Raw genomic sequence first — 18,977 nt, 5'->3', positions numbered from 1 at the left:
CGATGCCATAGGTGTCCGAGATGAAGTATCGAAAGTGGGCACATCACCCACCTATCTTCGAGGTGTTGCACAACTATGGTGGCGTCGTAAACACGGCGAGATGGGCAAAGGCATTTGCACCATCAACACTTGGGCCGAATTCAAGCAAGAACTCCAAAAGCAATTCGCCCTAAGCAACGCGGAGAATAAAGTGCAAACGCGCCTACATCGCCTTAAACAATCGGGTAGTACTCGGGACTACATCAACGAGTTCAATACCCTCATGTTGAAGATAAGCGACATGTCTGACAAGGATTCTCTCTTCTACTTCTAAGATTGTCCTCAAGGATTAGGCCAAGCCCGAGCTTGATAGGCGTAGCGTACAAACACTTGACAACGCCATCGCCATTGCAGAATCGCTCACCGAATACTATACCCAATCCAAAGACAAAAAGGCCAACCAAGGTAAAGGTGGGGGAGAGAGTCGCAAGGACAAGGGCAACAACCGCAAAGATTGGGGGTAGAAAAAGCCGCCTAGCAACAAGAGCAAACAAGGAAAATCAAAGGGCAAGAAGGAAGCACCGAAGCCACGCAGCCCATGCTTCATTTGCAATGGTCCTCATTGGGTACACAACTGTCCGGAGAAGAGGTCGCTCAACACTCTTGCTGTCCAACTCAAGAGCAACCCCACAATGTCCGTGGAAGAACCCCAACTCAGCATGGGTTCTCTCCAACGCCTCAGCGCACTCAATCGCCAACAGCCACACTCACTAAGAAAGGGCTCATGTACATAAGCGCGAAGGTAAATGGCCAGTCCGTTCGTACATTACTAGACACGGAAGCGACGCACAACTTCGTGTCCGTAGATGAGGCCAAGGGCTTAGGCCTCAAGGCCACCAAGGAAGGAGGCACAATAAAGGCAGTAAACTCGTCCGCCAAGCCAATTGAAGGTATTGCACAAGGCGTGCATATGACACTCTGTACGTGGAGCGGAAAGCTTGATTTATCTATTGTGCCCATGGATGACTTCAAGATGGTCCTCGGCATGGAATTCTTCGACCAAGTCCATGCCTTCTCGCTGCTCGCTACGAACTCCCTAAGCATCCTCGATGGGAGTAAAGCATGCATGGTTCCCACGAAGCGAGGCAAGTCCGAGGAGAAGATGCTCTTGGCCATGCAATTCAAAAGGGCTTTCAAGAAGGACCCAAGCTTCTTGGTCTCTATTCGGGAACTAAACGAGGAAGGAGATTGCGGAAAACCGCCAAGCCAAGTCCCTCCGGGAATACAAGCCGTCCTCAACGAGTACAAGGACGTGATGCCTCATGAACTTCCAAAGAAGCTCCCACCTCGTCGAGAGGTAGATTATGCAATTGAATTGGAACAAGGCATGAAACCACCAGCCTCGGCGCCCTACCGCATGGCACCACCCGAACTTGAAGAGTTGTGAAGACAATTCAAAGACTTGCTGGACACAAGATACATTCGCCCCTCAAAAGCCACATTCAGTACATCGATCCTCTTCCAAAAGAAAAAGGATAGATCGCTGCAAATATGCATCGATTATAGAGCGCCCAACAAGATCACCATCAAGAATAAGTATCTAATTCCCTTGATCGCATACTTGTTCGACTAGTTTGGCAAAGCGCGGTACTTCACCAAACTCGACTTGTGCTCTGGGTATTATCAAGTGTGCATTGCCAATGGAGACGAACCGAAGACAGCGTGCACAACAAGGTACGGGTCTTTTGAATTCCTTGTCATGCCATTTGGCCTCACTAATGCACCCGCCACATTTTGCACGCTCATGAACAAGGTACTCCAACCATTTCTCCACCCCTTTGTGGTCGTATACTTGGACGACATCGTGGTGTATAGCACTATGCTCGAGGAGCATGCCCAATATTTACGACAAGTCCTCCAAGTACTTCGAGACAACGAACTTTTCATCAAGATGGAGAAGTGCTCGTTTGCCCAACAAGAGGTGGAGTTCCTTGGCCACAAGATTGCGGGCGAGAAACTTATGATGAAGAATGCCAAGGTGAAGGTCATCTTCAAATGGGAACCTCCCACAAAAGTACCCGAGCTTCGCTTATTCCTTGGGCTGGTGAATTACTACCGTCGCTTCATCAAGGGCCACTCAGCCAAGGCGGCACCCTTGACGGATTTACTCAAGAAAAGCAGAATGTGGCACTGGTTCGAAGAATGCCAACGCGCATTCGAGAAATTAAAAAGAGCAATTTCGAAGGAACCCGTCCTCGCTCTTCCTTCAAAGTTCAAACGGATGCCTCGAATGTCGCCATAGGTGGAGTACTGATGCAAGAAGGCCACCCTATAGCGTTCGAGAGTCGAAAGCTAAACGATAAGGAACGCTGCTGCACGGTGCAAAAGAATGAGATGACCGCAATAATACATTGCTTGCGGGTGTGGCGACATTTCTTGCTAGGCTCTCACTTCATGATCATGACAGACAACGTAGCGACAAGCTACTTCCAAACGCAAAAAAAGTTAAGTCTAAAGCAAGCAAGGTGGCAAGATTTCCTAGCAGAATTCAACTATCGACTCGAGTACAAACTAGGTAAAGCCAATGTCGCTGTAGACGCTCTAAGCCGCAAAGCGGAATTGGCAATAGTTAGCATGAGCCAACTGAAGTCCGACCTTGTCTCATACATCAAGGAAGACCTCCAACAAGATCAGCTAGCAAATGACTTGCTGAAGAAGCTGCTCGAGGGAAAGACAATGTGTTTTTGGCAAGAGGAAGGCATCTTCCTCACCAAGGGAGATCGGCTGTTCGTGCCAAGGTGGAAAAATTTACGGAAGGAAGTTATCAAGGAGTGCCACAACTTCAAGTGGGCTGGTCACCCAGGAATCAAGCGCACCACCGCACTAGTCTAAGCCTTGTACTTTTTGCCGTACATGAGGGACGATATCGAGGCACATGTGCAAACTTGTCTTGCGTGCCAACAAGATAAGGTAGATCACCAACTCCTAGCGGGATTATTGGAGCCGCTACCACTCGCAACAAGGTCATAGGAAAATGTCTTTATGGACTTCATCACATCGCTGCCCAAGTCCAAAAGGTGCGCCAGTATCATGGTCGTTGTCGACCGTTACAACAAGTACGCAACTTTCATTGTCGTCCCAGCTGATTGCAAAGGGACGAAGCAGCCCGCCTATTTGTCAAACACATTGTGAAGGTTTGGGGAGTTCTGAAGAGCATTGTGAGCGACCGAGACCCTCGGTTCACTGGGCGTTTTTGGACGGAGCTCTTCAAGATGTTGGGGACCGATCTCAAGTTCTCAACAAGCTTTCACCCTCAAACGGATGGGCAGACCGAGCATATCAATGGCCTCCTCGAGATGTTCTTGAGGCATTATGTGAGCGGTCATCAGCGAGATTGGGCGAAACTACTCGACATCGCCCAAATTTCTTACAACTTGCAGCGAAGTAAGGCTACGAGTAAGAGTTCGTTCAAGATTGTCATAGGATTCCAACCCATGACCCCCAACGTCATAGCCTTAACTTATGGAGAAAAAAGCCCCGCGGCACACAAGCTCGCCTGCGAATAGTATGAGGAAGCTGATATCACGCGAGCCTACCTCGACAAAACAGCGAGGAAGATGAAAAAGTGGGCGGATACAAGGAGGTGGCATATTGAGTACAAGGAAGATGATCAAGTCATGATCAAGCTCCTACCCTAACAATTTAAGACGTTGCGGAAAGTCCACAAGGGGTTAGTGAGGCGCTACGAAGGACCATTCCGAGTTGTACGACGTGTGAGCAACGTCTCGTATCAACTTCAACTTCCGCCAAGACTCAAGATCCATCCAGTCTATAAATATCTAGAATTCTAGGCATGTGGTAGAATTCTCTAGAATCTCTAGAGCACAGCAAGCCTCCCCTATAAATAGGGTATGGCATTTAGCATTTGAACAATAAGCTTAGAGCAAGCAACTCAAACACTTGTAAGCTCTCTTGTAATCTCTCTTGTAAGCAGTACAAATCTCTCCATTCGACTCCATTGCTCTCTTCTCTCTAGCTCTTCGAAAACCTTTAGGTTTGGCTAGTCAAGAAGTTCAAGGCTTACTTAGCAACATTTGACAAAGTTATCTAAGTGTCGCACGGGTTTGCTGCACAAAACACTCATCCCGTGACACTAGACTTACAATAATATAAGAATTAAGTGTTGAAGGGAGGATTTCGAACTTAGTTTTTCTGCTTTGGCTTTTTCTTTTTCAAAAAAAAAAGAAAAAACACAAAAAAAAAACATCGTTTGTCTTGAATAGAAGCCAATGATAAGAACATGATTGACAATGAATATGATTCTTACAAAGGGTTGAATATTGCCTTTTTTATACTTAATTCTTGTGTTAATTTCCTCTTAATTGAGATTCTTTAAACATCATAAGCACTAATATCAATTCTTTCATAATTTTGACTTAAAATTTGAGATTCTTCACAGCCTAAGTTGAGAATTTTAGATTGAGTAAATGATTAGTTGTCTTGATTTTTATCTCCACAATATAGTGTAGCATAGACAGGCACCATAGTTAGAAATAGCTACCAATAACCCTTAAGAGCAAAGCTATTCTTGGTAATTTGGGTCTATGTACCACCAGTATATAGAGGATAGTCTAACATGAGAAAGAGGCTTTATTAAGGGGTAGAGTGAAAACTCTTGACTATGGTATTGATAAAAAAATAATAATAATCAACAAAAATCAATCAAATGCATGTGATAAAAAAAATCAAAAGAAAATGCACATAAATGCCTATGGAAAGAAAAAAAAATTAGAAATCAAGATGATAAGATTACTTTGATCTGTCATTTTCTTTGTTCAAGGCAAAGGATGTTGATATTGAAGATTTTGGGAATGCATTTTGATTGAATTAATTCACACACACTACAAAAATCAAAAGAAAGATGGAATAAATGATTGAATTAAAGTTAGAACTTCAACAATATTTTAAATTTTCTTTTAGCTATATGACTTATGCAATCTTTGAGGCTAGTTTTATGTTTTATTTTCATGTTGTTCTTTTTATGTTGTTTTACAAAAAAAAAATGATCTTTGTGGATGTCATTACTGAAATTCTCACGAGACTATAACTCGTCCACTAGAGCCTCCTATGGGTTTAAAGATTTATTGCATTTGCTAAATGCAATCGTGATTTCCTACGAAACTGGACTAGTTTAAGTCTTTTTCTTGTCTTATTTCTAGGTTTGCTCAAGGATGAGTAAAGGTTAAGTGTGGGGGAATTTAACAAGTGCATATTTTATCTATATTTTACTATTAATTTCTCCATCTTTTTCTTTTTTTGGTCTTAAATATTCTAATTATTTTAGTTAATTTTTAATTTAGTTGCTTTATTAAATTATAGTTTATTATGTTAATTTTTTTCTTAATCTCTTTTATTTTAGTAGATTTTATTCTTAATTTAATATTTACTACTTAATTATTTTATTTTATTTTATAGGAATTAAGTGGAGATTATGGATAAAAAGGGCATGAAGAAGTTCAATTTCAGAAGCGATCAAGATTAAATTGGAAATCAATTAAAAGAAAAAGGGGAAATAAAGTCAAGAAGCTGTGGCCAACAAGAATTTGAAGACCAAAATCGGAGGTCATTTTCCTCAAACTTCGAATGGACATGCATTATTGGAAAATAAACAATTTACTTTGGCAATTGCATGTGCATGGCAATAAATCCTAATGTGATTCTAAGTGAATGCATGTGCATGGCTTTATAAGTTGCATGCAATATTCATGTGACCAATTTAAAAAGATTGCATGCATAAGTCTTGCCTAAGCTAAAGTCGGTGGGTGTATGGCTATTATGAAATTAGTTGCTTTAAATTGGAATTAGAATCTAAATTGGATTCGGCCAAGCGTTATTAAAAGCCAACCTTTGGCTTTTGGGGCCGAACACACACAACAGAAGCCGCAAGAAGGGAAAAAAAGAAAAAAGGGAGGAATCAGCTCAAACCCGAGAGCCAGAGGTAGCTGCTTGGATTAATCTCCATGATTGATTTTATCAACTCTCTTATTTCCAATTCAATTATTTTAGACTAGATATTTTATTTGATTGAAGGTGAATTCAAAACCTAAACATGTCATATGATTAATATTCAATTTCTATCATTCAATCTATTTAAGGGGGATTGTCACTTCCCCCTTACAGTAATCAACATATATCATTTACCCCCTACTGTTTTTATAATGGCCAAAAACCCCCCGACAGCATAAGTTTACAATATTACCCTTATTTTTAACTACTCTTTTATTTACATTTATTATAAATTAAATAAATTACATGAATAGAAACTAAATAAAAAAATTAAGTATTAAAAACAAGAAATATATGTTTTGATATGAGCAAAAAATATTAATAATAAATTGTTTTCTTATAATTATTTATTTTGTGAACATTTTCTTATAATAAACATGGTGTAATATTTTAAAATTAAACGTAAAAAGTATAGGCAAAATATTTTATTATTTATCTTATAATAAATTTTTATTTGTTATTCAAGTTTTCTTATAATAATTTTTTATCATTTTATAATTATTTTCTTATATATTTATTATAAGAAAATTTTCACAAAATAAATAAGTACAAGAAAAAAGTTTTATTATTAATTTTTTTGCTCATATCAAAACATATATTTCTTATTTTTAATATTTAAATTTTTATTTAGTTTCTATTTATGTGATTTATTTAACTTATAATAAAATAAATAAAAGAGTAGTTGAAAATAAGGGTAATGTTATAAACTTATGCTATCAGGGGGGGTTTTGGCCATTATAAAAAAACAACAGGAGAAAAATGATATATGTTGATTACTATGGGGGGAAATTGGCAATCTCCCTTTGTTTATGTTCTTCTATAATTAATATTTATGATCTTATTCTTATCTTATTTGAGTGACCAATTAAATAAGATTTGAATAAATTCTATCACTAGATTAAAATTCTTTGTTTGTAATTGTCTTGATATTTTAATCATTAGTAGTAGGTTAGAATCAGTTATTTCAATTGGAGAACATAACCTAAGTTAAATAATGCAAGCTTGTGTTTTTATTGCCTAGATCAACCTAATATCTTTCTCTACTTTATGCTTCCATTATCTTAAATTTAAAGAGATTTTTTTAAATTATTTAATGGTTAGAGATTAGGTAAAGAGCTTGTTTTGACTGACGACTTTTTAAGGAAAGATAGAGATTAACAGAGCTTATTGTTGCCTATGATTAATAGTTTTAATAGAAATTGATGATAGAATTGATATATTATGTGCATGTTTGGTGGTGTGAATGATCCTTTAACCAAAGTTCTCATTATAATTAATAAATTATTATTTTCGTTGTTTTACTTTCTTTATTTCTTACTATTTAGTTAAAAAATTATAAAACCCTCTTTTTTATTTATAGTTGGCTTTTTCTTTAGTTAGATTAATTTATATTTACTATTATCGTTGTTGTTATTATTATTATTTTATTTTAAGTCTTGTTTTAGAATTGATAATAAGTACAACTAACATAGTTTTCGCGAGATCAATTCATACTCACATCCTTCATAGTGAATGATTGTCTTTTTTTTTTTTATACAATGGGGCCTAATAAAGATTAGGACAAAACAGAGCGGGGAATAGTATTCCCATACATATCATTACATAACCAATATCCAATACCCTCTGGTGGGTTATCAAAATCATGAAAACCGAGAGGTAAAGATCCTGCCAACTTGGCCATGAAATCAGCAGCAAAATTAGCTTTCCGATATATATGCTTTATTGTAATTTGCCAATCTCTATTCATCAACTCCTTGATGGCATTGATAAGTGAAAGATGTGCATTAGGCTCTGTTCTTGTGGAAGAGATAAGTTGAAAGATACATTGGCTGTCCACCTCTGCCACCAAGTACCGGATACCCCGATTCCACGCAAGATGAAGACCTTGAAACAAACCCCATAATTCAGCAGAAGTCACCGAACAGAGACCAATGTTCATGCCAAATCCAAACTGCCATTTGCCAGAACAGTCCCTCACCAATCCTCCAGCACTTGCCAACCCATTTTTTAATCGAGAACCATCTGTATTCAATTTGAAAAAGGATTCCGAGGGAGCTTGCCAGCCAATTTCTTTGATGGTTTTACTGGTACGAACAACATTGAGACCTGCTCTTGCAATATGGATATCATGAACCCACGATCTAATTTCCGTGACCATCTGAGTGCAGCAAGGGGCATTGTGAGTGAAGATAAATTGGTTGCGCAAGAACCAAATTTTCCAAACAGCAACGCCAAATAAGCAGGCCCAATCATCCACAACCTTATTGATACCAGCCTTGCCCAAATTGAAGCATAACCAGTCACAGAGGTCAAGAGAGAAAAAGGATTGCTTGAACATACCTGGAACCAAATGATTCCAAATTCTTTTTGCCACAACACAATCACGAAGAACATGGATTACATCATCTTTTTCCTGTCCACAATATTCACAGTCCATAGAAATTTGGATGTGCCTCTTAAATAGCTCCTCTTTTGTTTTAATTCTTCCGTGCATTACCAACCATAAGAAAATGCGAATCCTCTGGGGTCCTTTCCAATGCCAAATCAATTTCCATATATGGGCATCATTATTAGAGATTGGATTATTAAGGGAGATATAAGCTGACTTAGATGTGAACTTGCCTGATTTTGAGTGAGCCCAAAAAGGTTGATCCTCGTTGTTGTCATCCGAAGGTGGTTTGATTGCTGCAATCTGGAGAAGAATCTGATTGGGAAGAAAATGACCAAACATGCTCCAATTCCAATTTCCCTCAATATCCACAAAATCCGCCACACATTTATTCTTCAATTCATCCAGTAGTTGAGTTATAGTATGATTAGCAATGAGAAGCTCTTCCGAAACCCAACTTTGATGCCAAAAATTTACCTTATTCCCTTTTCCAATCGACCATCTCGTGCCCTACAACACATACTCCCATATTCTGCTTATGCCTTTCCAGAGATAAGAGCTGCGTTTATTCTCAAGCTTGGAGGGAATAAAATCTGAATCAAGCCCATATTTTGATCTCAAAACCCGAATCCAGTGACTGTGAGTAGAGGTTAGCATATTCCATCCAATTTTCATGAGGAGAGCATTGTTCATGTTTGTAAGATTTTTAAAACCTAGACCACCTTCAACTTTTGGAGAACATATCATTTCCCAATTAATCAAACTGAGTTTACAGTTTCCATTCTTGCTCCCCCAAATAAATCTTCGAGAAATCCAATCAATTTTATCCAAAATTCCATGAGGGATCCTTGTTGTTTGCATGGCAAAAATGGGGATCGCCTGAATTACCGATTGAGCTAGATTAATTCTCCCAGCAAGGGAGAGATGCATTGCATTCCATCCAGACAATTTTTTATCAACATTATCCACAATTTCTTGATAAGTGGCTTTTGTCACTCTGTTGTGAAGTAAAGGCATTCCAAGATATTTGCCAAGATTATCTATAGCGACAAATCCCAATGAATCATTGATTTTCCTTGCCTTTTCTGCAGTAACATTCTTTGAGAAATAAACCCGAGTCTTCTGTTTGCTAATCAACTCTCCCGAACAACTACAAAAAATATTCAACACATTATTGATCACATGGGCTTGGTTGCAAGAAGCCTTAGCGAGAAAAAGTAGGTCGTCCGCAAAAAAGAGGTGAGTAAGAGGAACACCATTTCTCGAGAGCCGTATAGGACACCAACTTCCATTTCTTACTGCCAAATTAATTGCATGACTAAGGCGCTCGATACATAGAACAAAAATATAAGGAGAAAGAGGGTCACCCTGTCGAATTCCCCTAGACGGAGTGAATTCTTCAATGATCTCCCATTCCCATAAAATTTGCATTCTAGCCGTAGTAATGCACTCCATTGTAATCCGAATAAACTCTTTAGGCAGTCCAACATCCTTAAGAGTATCATGAATGAAGTCCCACCTAAGCCGATCATAAGCTTTCTCAAGGTCCACTTTGATAGCCATCTGCCCGATTTTTCCTCTTTTGTTTCTCATAGTGTGGATAATTTCTTGCGCCATCACAATATTATTTGTAATTTGCCTTCCAGGAACAAAGCTTGTCTGGGTTGGTCCGATCAACTCCGGTAGAATTCCCTTTAACCTATTTGCCAAAATTTTTGTAACAGTTTTATACATCACTGGACATAGGCTAATGGGACGAAACATCCTCAAGTTGGTGGGGTTGTTTGTTTTTGGGATAAGGACAATAAGGGTCTTATTAAGCTCTGGAGGGAGGGGATTGCCTTTAAAAATATTGCTCACAAGTTCACAAACTGATGAGCCCACCACATCCCATTGTGACTGGTAGAAGAGATCATGAAGGCCATCAATTCCAGGAGCTTTTAGAGGGTTCATTCCGAAAACTGTAGCTTTGATTTCCTCGTTAAGAACAGTTCTGCTAAGATCAGCTAAACTGTACTCATCAATTCTTGGAAAAGCATTAGTAATCGGGAAATTAAAACTCACTTCATCATTACAAGAAAAAAGTTTAGAGAAAAAATCAATGGCATGGGACTTGATCTCTTCTTTATTATAAATCCACGTACCCTCGCTGCTCTGGATTGCATCCACTCAGTTTCTCCTTCTTCTTATTATTGTTTTTCTGTGAAAAAAAGCAGTGTTTCTATCCCCACATGAAATCCATTCTCTCCTTGACTTTTGGTACCACAATAACTCCTCCTGGGATAGTATGGTTTCAAGTTCCATCTTCAAATGATTGTCTTTGATATAACAAAGTGTCCACAAAATGCTCATACGAATCTGGAAGTGAGCTCAAAAGAATAAGAGCTCTTTCTTCTTTCTTCATCTTCAAGATTGATACTAACATTCTCAAGATCCAGTATTAGCTTATTGAACTCATCTAGATGATCTTTCATAGTTGTCCCCTCTTTCATTGAGAACGTGTACAACTTCCTCTTCATATATAATCTCTTGGCCAATGATTTCCTTAAGAAAAGCTCTTCACATTTTGACCATAAACCAAAAGTAGATTTTTCATGTGCCACTTCTCTCAACACTTCATCTGAAAGATGCAAGATGATGGTGTTGTGAGCTTTATTGTTTATGGATCTCATGTCCCCACCTAAACTTGAAGAACCATCTCCCTTCTTTTTCTTGCGTTTTTTGTCTTCATCATATTCAAGAGCATTATCAAGCCCTTGTCAAATCAAAATTACACACATCTTAAGACTCCATAAGTAGAAGTCATTCTCACCATTGAATTTTTCAAGATCAAATTTGGTACTTGCCATTCAAAGATCAAGAACAAAGAGGTTCAAGGCTCTGATACCAATTTGTTATGAAACTCCAGAACTTGATTCTTAGCTAAATCAATCAATCAATAACAAAGAGCTCTAACCTAGAAAAAAAATTGAAAAGTAATTAATCAAGAACAAAAGAAGAGCAATGAAGAACAACACTCGAAAGATTATGTGGTTCAGTACGATCGTACCTACATTCACGGCTAAAGAACCTAGTAGGGCTTGAAGCTTTTATTGAAGTAATCAATTATAATGAAACTACAAAGTAAAACAATTAAATCTCTCATGTAGACAATTTTCTATCTCACACTCTAGGCCTCTCAAAAAATTGATTGAAGATGCAGCAACAGTCAGCCTTCACCATACTTTATATGCAACCCATTTATCTAGTTGTTGGTTGTAACAAATTAACCACCTGTTAGTCCACATTAGCTAACTCAGCTTGCCACCTAACCAAAGAGTAACATAATTAACTAACAACATAGCAAAAACTACCTTCAATTTCAACTAGCGATATCTATTAAAAATAATTAAAAATGTGCACCAATAAAGATCCTGATTTACTCTTATTTTATTTTTTCTTTAAAAAAAAAAAAAGATACCCAATTTTTATTTGTAGGGAGTAAACTTAAGTGGGAGAGATCCCCGTTATGGAGGTCTTGTCTTGAGTCTTTCCTTCCTACCATTTTAAATTTTGGTTTGGTATTTGGTAATCTTGTTTGAAATTTGGCCTTGGAAATGTTATTTTATTGATTGAAATTTATTTTAGAAATGCATAAATAATAAAAGCCTCATATCATTGGACTGAAAAAGTTATAACCCACAATGTTGTTCCTGCCCAATTCGCATAACTTTCTTCGAAGTACTTGAAAATTTATAAGAAAAACTTATATCCATATATCTACAAATTTCACATTTTTTTACTGAATTAATGTATTTCTACACATAATAAGGGAGATTGCCAATTTTTTCCTACTTTAATCAATATATATTATTTGGTCCCTGTTATTTTTATAATAGTCTATAACTCCCCTAACAATATAAGTTTACAATAATACCTTTATTTTCAAATATCTTTTTTTTTATATTTATTATAAATTAGATAAATCATATGAATAGAAACTAAATAAAAATTTTAAGTATTAAAAGCAAGAAATATATGTTTTAATGTAAACAAAAAAATAAATAATAAAATATTTTTCTTGTACTTTTTTATTTTGTAAAATTTTCTTCTAATAAATATTTTATAATATTTTAAAATTAAATGTAAAAAGTACAAGAAAAATATTTCATTATTTATTTTATAATTATTTTTATTTATCATTCAAGTTTTCTTATAATAATTTTTTTATCATTTTATAATAATTTTCTTACATATTTATTATAAGAAAATATTTATAAAATAAAAAAGAACGAGAAAATATTTTATTATTAATTTTTTTCACATCAAAACATGTGTTTCTTATTTTTGTACTTAATTTTTTATTTTAATTTATATTCATATGATTTATTTAATCTATAATAAACATGAATAAAAAAATATTTAAAAATAAAAATAATATTATAAACTTATATTATCATAAAGTTATTAGCTATTATAAAAAACAATCAGAGGATAAATGGTTTATATTAATAATAATATACATATACATACGATGAATATTGCATGCATAAATGAAGAGCAATGCTACAAAAGCACTAAAGATCTTCTCAGATCTTATATCATTAATTAGGATCAGGCTACGGTGCAACTGTGGCACGGTGCCACAGTTGCACCTAAGGTTCCCCCCATTAATTACTCTTTTCGTCAGTCAAGATTGTCAGCTGGAAACCTAATTAAATATAGTCAAAGTCAATTTCTCAACTTCATCATCTTCCTTCTTCAGCGCATGCTGAATCTTTGAATCTTTAATCACCTATGGCCTCGGCAACAGAAACAACTCTTCTACTTATATTCCTTTCAATCCTCTTTTTCAACCCAACTTTCTCAGACTCTGGTCACCACTCATCGCCAAGTAACAATGACAACCAAACCAATAATAACAATCAGCATCATAATTTTAAAGAACCTCTCACAACCTTCATCAAATCCGATAACTACCGAAACGACACCGACTTTGACCTAATTTTTGGAGAAGGTAATTTTAACAAAATATCATGCAATCTGCATGAAGTAGCTGCATGGGCAGCTGAGTACTCTCTGTTGAAAAAATAGCATAACATGTTATTTAGAGGGCACATTTTAAGTGAGCCCAACTTAACGAAAGTGAAAAATATTGTAAGATTCGGATTCTACTCCGCTCATACTTCAAAAGTATAATCTTATTTTCTCAAAATGGTGCTTGGGTGAATGAGAAATTGTCTCTCAAAGTTCACCCTTAAAGTTGGAAATTTGAAAGGAAATGAGGCTTATCTCACATGGGAAAAAGAAGCATAGGAATTAGTGTTTAAATATAAACACTTAACCATGCATGAGTAAGAATTATAAGGATAGAGGCTCTCTCCACACGCGCGTGCACAGGGGGGGTGCGAATCCAAAACCAATTTGGTTGAACTCGTGTGCACCCACGCGTCCTGCGTACACGAATGTCATCCATGCAAGCTAGGCACATTTTTTATTCCTTTTGAATTTTTTGTGTAACAGTTTCACACGTTTTTGAATTCAAACAAGTGGTAACAGCTTTACAATTATTTCTTGCTGTTATGTAATTCAATTTTTGAATTGAATTGTTTAAATTCAATGGCTGTTACAGCAAATTAATAACATAAATTGAATTCAGAAATTCAATACAGACCTGCTGTTACATCCTCACATGGTTATAAAAAGGCACTTCCTCTTCGTTCTTGAACACTCCAAAAAAAAAATCAGCACCAAGAGCACTTATTTTTTCTTCCTTCCTTCTTCGTTTGTTTTTTTTTTATCGAGTTCACTGTTGTGGTTCGCCAGAATTTCCAACCAGTGCTTGACTGGAAACTCGTACCCGTTGCATCCTGGGAAACAGATACTACCAAACCTTAAGCACTCCGTAAAGGTGGTAAATCTGTTTTAAGGAGACTGTTTTTGTGCAGGCCTCGGGTTTTTTATTTCAATTCGGTTTCTTCCTCTTATGTTCTTCATTTATTGTTTGCGATTGCTAGTTTACGCTATTGTTTAAATTAACTAACATATAATTCGTTATCTCACTGTTTTGTGTTTTTCTTACACTCTCAAGATGTGGTGATTCTGAGTGGGAAGAATTTCAGTGACTTCCTGGCAAAGAACAGGTATGTGGTGGTGTTTTTCTACATGAGATGGTGCCCGCCGTGCTGGAAAATGGTTCCCGAGTATGCGGCAGCGGCGAAAATGTTGAAGGGTGAAGCTGCTTTCGCTATGGTTGATACTTTTGTTGAGCAAGAGTTAAGAGAGAAGTATAACCTGCATGAGTATCCTATGCTTTATTTCTTCATTGGTGGAGTCAAGCTCTATCATTCTGGAAGCCGAAGAAGGTGCGACTTGATTTTTAATTAATTAATTACTATTTTTATTAACTGTTGTTATTTTTACTATAATTATTGATATTATAATCTATCTGGTGTTTAAATCCAATCTTAGTTCGTAGAATAATAGTGTTCTTTCAGGTTCTATTAAAAGTTAATTCGAAAATCTATGATGGTGAAGAACAATATTTTACTTATCAAACGTAGTTCAAAAATAGGTTATAAAGATCAATATTAAAAATATGCACTAATAAAGATGTGATTTACTCCTATTTTAAGATGCCTAATTTTTAATTGCAGGGAGTAAAACTATTTATATGCGAGTTTATCAAATCAGTTATGCTGGAGGAGTTCTTCTCTTGAGTCTTTCTTTCCTACTAATTTAATTTTTTATTCCTTGAAAGGCTACTAACTTAAATTTTGGTCTGGTATTTGGTAATCTCGTTTGAAATTTTGGTCTTGGAAATGATATTTTATGATTTAAAATTATTTTAGAAATGTATGAATAATGAGAACGACATATCATTGGACTCAAAAAGTCAAAACGTTCGGAATTGGGCCAACATCACAACGCCGGTCCGGCCCAAATTGGATTATGAAAATAACAGGCGTATCTTCCTTCCAACTGCTCCACGACTTTTTATATTTGAAGTCAAACGGCTAGCTTTTTTCCATCGCCATATAAAATAATCAAAAGTCTCAGCTCTCAAATGCTCTCTCGCTCTCTGAAGTTTTATTGGTTCATCAAATGGAAAAAACAAAAACTCTTCTCCTTCTTTTAACTTCATCCATCATCCTCTTCAAACTCTACTTGTTTCCACCAACACAATCCCATGAAGATCTTAAGGCAGAGCCTGATGAACTTGAACTGACCAATCTCAATAATAACCACACCTGGCCGCTTCTTTACGCAAAGGATGTTGTGTCTTTAAATGGGAAGAATTTTAGTGAGTTTATGGGCAAGAATAGGAATGTGATGGTGATGTTCTATGCAAACTGGTGCTACTGGAGTAAGAAACTAGCTCCTGAGTTTGCGGCGGCAGCCAAAATGCTGAAGGGTGAGGCTGATCTTGTGATGGTTGATGCTTATTTGGAGAAAGATTTGGCAAAGGAGTATAATATTCTAGCGTATCCAACTTTGTATTTGTTTGTTGCTGGAGTGAGGCAATTTCAGTTTTTTGGCGAAAGGACAAGGTGGGTGCTTTTTTCCCCCTCTATAGAAGCCAAATTTGTCATCTGTAAAATTCAATAAATTCATGAGAGGTATATATTTATTTCAAACAAATTTCAGGAAAATTGGTTTGTTGCGATAAATGAATATGAACGTGACATAATACCACTGGATGATTGTACTGCAACAGAGATATTGTAGACTTTGTTGTTGATGGCATTGCCGTGTCTTATAAATCCTTGAATAGTTGGTACTAATTGCTTCAAATGGAGAACTGAATTGGACAGCACTTTCTGTCACAATATTGCATTGCTAACAGTGGTAATTCAAACTGCAGGGATGTTATATCAGCTTGTGTGAGGGAGAAGATGACCCTGGGTACTTACAGCATTACAACAACGGATGAAGCGGAGCGTATATTGACAGTTGAATCTAAATTGGTTTTGGGATTCCTTCACGATTTAGAGGTACTTAATGATCAATAGATACTAGTTTCTTGTTTCATTCTCACTAATATAGCAGTCTTTTATCCTGAATTACATTAACTCAATTGTTTGAGTTCTGTGTAGTCATGATTGCTCGAACTGAGGCACAAATACCATTCTGAATTTCTTACTTTACTGCATTTAGTGTTCAGTTTTAGTTTATCATGGCATTTACAATCTTTTTCATATTAAGAAGATTTGAAGGGCATGAGCACCACAAGATGCATATGAGCTTTAGTAAGTGAAACTCAGTAGTCATAAAGCATAGTTCTCAGTTACTATATTCCACTCAGTTTAGACATTCATTTTGCATGTTCATATAATTTAATATCCACTTATCATACTTTGTTACTTCGATTCATTCTTTTCACTAGTTCAAAAGCATGTTGAATCATCCTAGTGGTTAACAGGGAATGGAAAGTGAAGAACTTGCGGCTGCTTCAAAACTGCATAGTGATGTTAACTTCTATCAAACCACTAGCGCTGATGTTGCAGAGTTTTTCCATATTCATCCAAAAAGCAAACGCCCTGCTTTGATCTTTCTTCATCTTGAAGCTGGAAAAGCTACTCCGTTTCGTGAGTTTTCAGGACTTAATGCTTTAATAGTTTCAATTTACAAATGAAATAACCTTAACTTGGACATTTTTCTTGTTCTTCAGGTCATCAATTCACAAGATTGGCAATAGCTAACTTTGTAACTCACACTAAGCATCCACTCGTGGTCACTCTGACCATACATAATGCTCAATTCGTTTTTCAGGATCCAAGGAAACAGGTTATAGAGGGGCCTCTTCTTCTTCTTATATTAGGAAATTCATATTTTTGTTTTTAACATGTCTTTATATCCGTTCTCAGTTATGGCTCTTTGCACCAGCATATGGTTCAGATAAGGTTATTTTGACATTTGAAGAAGTAGCAAAAGCATTAAAAGGAAAGGTGAATATGGTAGAATATCCTTTACTTATTTGAGCACCACATGTCAAATGAGTAAGCTTCACCGCTAGCACAATTTTTAATTTGTTTCTCATGTATTGATGCCTCTGCTTCCTAAACCTTTCGGTTAGTTCCATTATTCTTGATCTACGTTATTATATGCCTCCTTAGAATTCCAAAACGAAAGAGGTTTCATAAAGATTCAATATGTAAATGGAGAACCTGGCAGAGGTCAATCATGTGCCCTGACTTCTCAAGTTTTTTTTAAAAAAAAAAAAAAAAAAAAAGCCCCATACCTCAGGGTATGTATCAGCTCATCAGTTGAGCTTCTTTGAAAGCTTGTGCTCCCTTATTGACCCTTCTCTGCCTGTAAATACTACTAATTATACTGTTGTGGCTCCCAAAACATTTTTAAATTTTCCTCCAGTAGTTTGTCAATATTATGTTCTTTGACTAGTTTCTCACTACTCTCACTGAAAATTGTTCCTTGCTTTTCTCATTTCTGGCTTACTTTTCTGTGGAAGAAATTTCTGTTGCTATCCTGGAGCTGAAGCCCTTAAAGCCCGGACTTCTATTTGAAACCTCACATAAAATGTGCAGAAAAATGCTAATTATTCTGTTTCTAAATAACTGAAAAGTGCATTAAAGACATTTGTACTAAACTTGTGTCAGCATATCAACCATGCTGATGATTTACCATTAGGAGTGTATTTCTCTTCCTGTGTCCTATATTTTGTTTGCAACTGACAACTCCTCTACAATATTTGCTTATAATGTTGACATCTCACCATGTTAGTTATGTACTTATTTTGAGATTACATACCTCTCAAAAATCTAACCATTATTTATATGATTTTTCAAATTTCTTTCAGCTTCTCCATGTGTATGTGGAAATGAACTCCGAAGGTGTTGGGAGACGAGTTTCTCAGGAATTTGGGGTTAGCGGAAATGCTCCAAGAGTAAGTTCATTATGAACTTTTGTGGATTAAGGTTACATTGATGCAAATGTATAATTTTGCTCCTTCACATGTAGGTTATAGCCTACAGCGCACGTGATGCAAAGAAATATGTATTGAATGGTGAATTGACGCTCAGCAGTATTAAGGTTTGAATCTCTTCTATCTCTTAATAGTTTCATTTACTTTTCCACTGATCAATTCTGCCCCAGATTTTGGTTAAATTTCTGGTTTTGATTCTTTTTGCAATAATTGTGGAAGAACCATGATGAATGCTCTAATCATATGATAATATGCCCTTGCTTTCATCTTGTAGTCTTTTGGGGAGGAGTTCCTTGATGACAAGCTCTTGAACCAGTCGGATCAAATTTCAGAGACCATTCTTAAACTTCCATTACAATCTGGGGCCTCCTATCAACTTCGTACCCATGAGTGAATTAGCCAAAATGACCGGACTTTAAATGTGCCATCCGGAGTTGTTGGCCATCGGATGTTCCTTTTGTAGATATCTTACTCGGTGAATAAACATATTGCACATCAATATATCAGTGGTTTATATCTCAACTGGTGGAACTTGTAAGAAGGTTGATTGCTCCATCTGTATCCTCAGTCCCTTTTGTATACCCGACAATACGTTTGTATGAAAATTGCATTTGAGTGGTA

General features: G+C 36.4%; 1 protein-coding gene across 2 annotated transcripts; it reads left to right on the top strand.

Annotated features, from left to right (window-relative positions):
• Positions 1–15,444: 15,444 nt before the first annotated feature.
• Positions 15,445–18,977, top strand: LOC18045146 (protein disulfide isomerase-like 1-3). Of its 2 annotated transcripts, none has more exons than XM_006436236.2 (8): positions 15,445–15,963; positions 16,278–16,407; positions 16,836–17,001; positions 17,085–17,200; positions 17,281–17,361; positions 18,231–18,317; positions 18,392–18,463; positions 18,631–18,977. In XM_006436236.2, exons 1-8 carry the CDS (start codon positions 15,518–15,520, stop codon positions 18,748–18,750), a joined length of 1,218 nt encoding a protein of 405 aa, XP_006436299.1. In that variant the 5' UTR covers positions 15,445–15,517; the 3' UTR covers positions 18,751–18,977. The 2 variants fall into 2 exon arrangements, with proteins under 2 accessions (XP_006436299.1, XP_024041019.1); XM_024185251.1 differs by having other exon boundaries at positions 17,281–17,370.

Source organism: Citrus clementina, unplaced genomic scaffold, assembly GCF_000493195.1.
Source record: "Citrus clementina cultivar Clemenules unplaced genomic scaffold, Citrus_clementina_v1.0 scaffold_4, whole genome shotgun sequence".
Classification (NCBI taxonomy): Eukaryota; Viridiplantae; Streptophyta; class Magnoliopsida; order Sapindales; family Rutaceae; genus Citrus; species Citrus x clementina.
Note: the sequence above shows the minus strand (reverse complement) of the source record. Positions and strands in the feature narration are given on the sequence as shown.

Excerpts from the sequence above, each read along its gene's own strand:
- LOC18045146 (XM_024185251.1), top strand. The coding sequence starts at position 15,518 with ATGGAAAAAACAAAAACTCTTCTCCTTCTTTTAACTTCATCCATCATC. Across the intron at positions 17,371-18,230 it reads TAAAAGGAAAGGTGAATATG|CTTCTCCATGTGTATGTGGA; the intron begins GTAGAATATCCT and ends AATTTCTTTCAG. Across the intron at positions 18,464-18,630 it reads TGACGCTCAGCAGTATTAAG|TCTTTTGGGGAGGAGTTCCT; the intron begins GTTTGAATCTCT and ends TTCATCTTGTAG.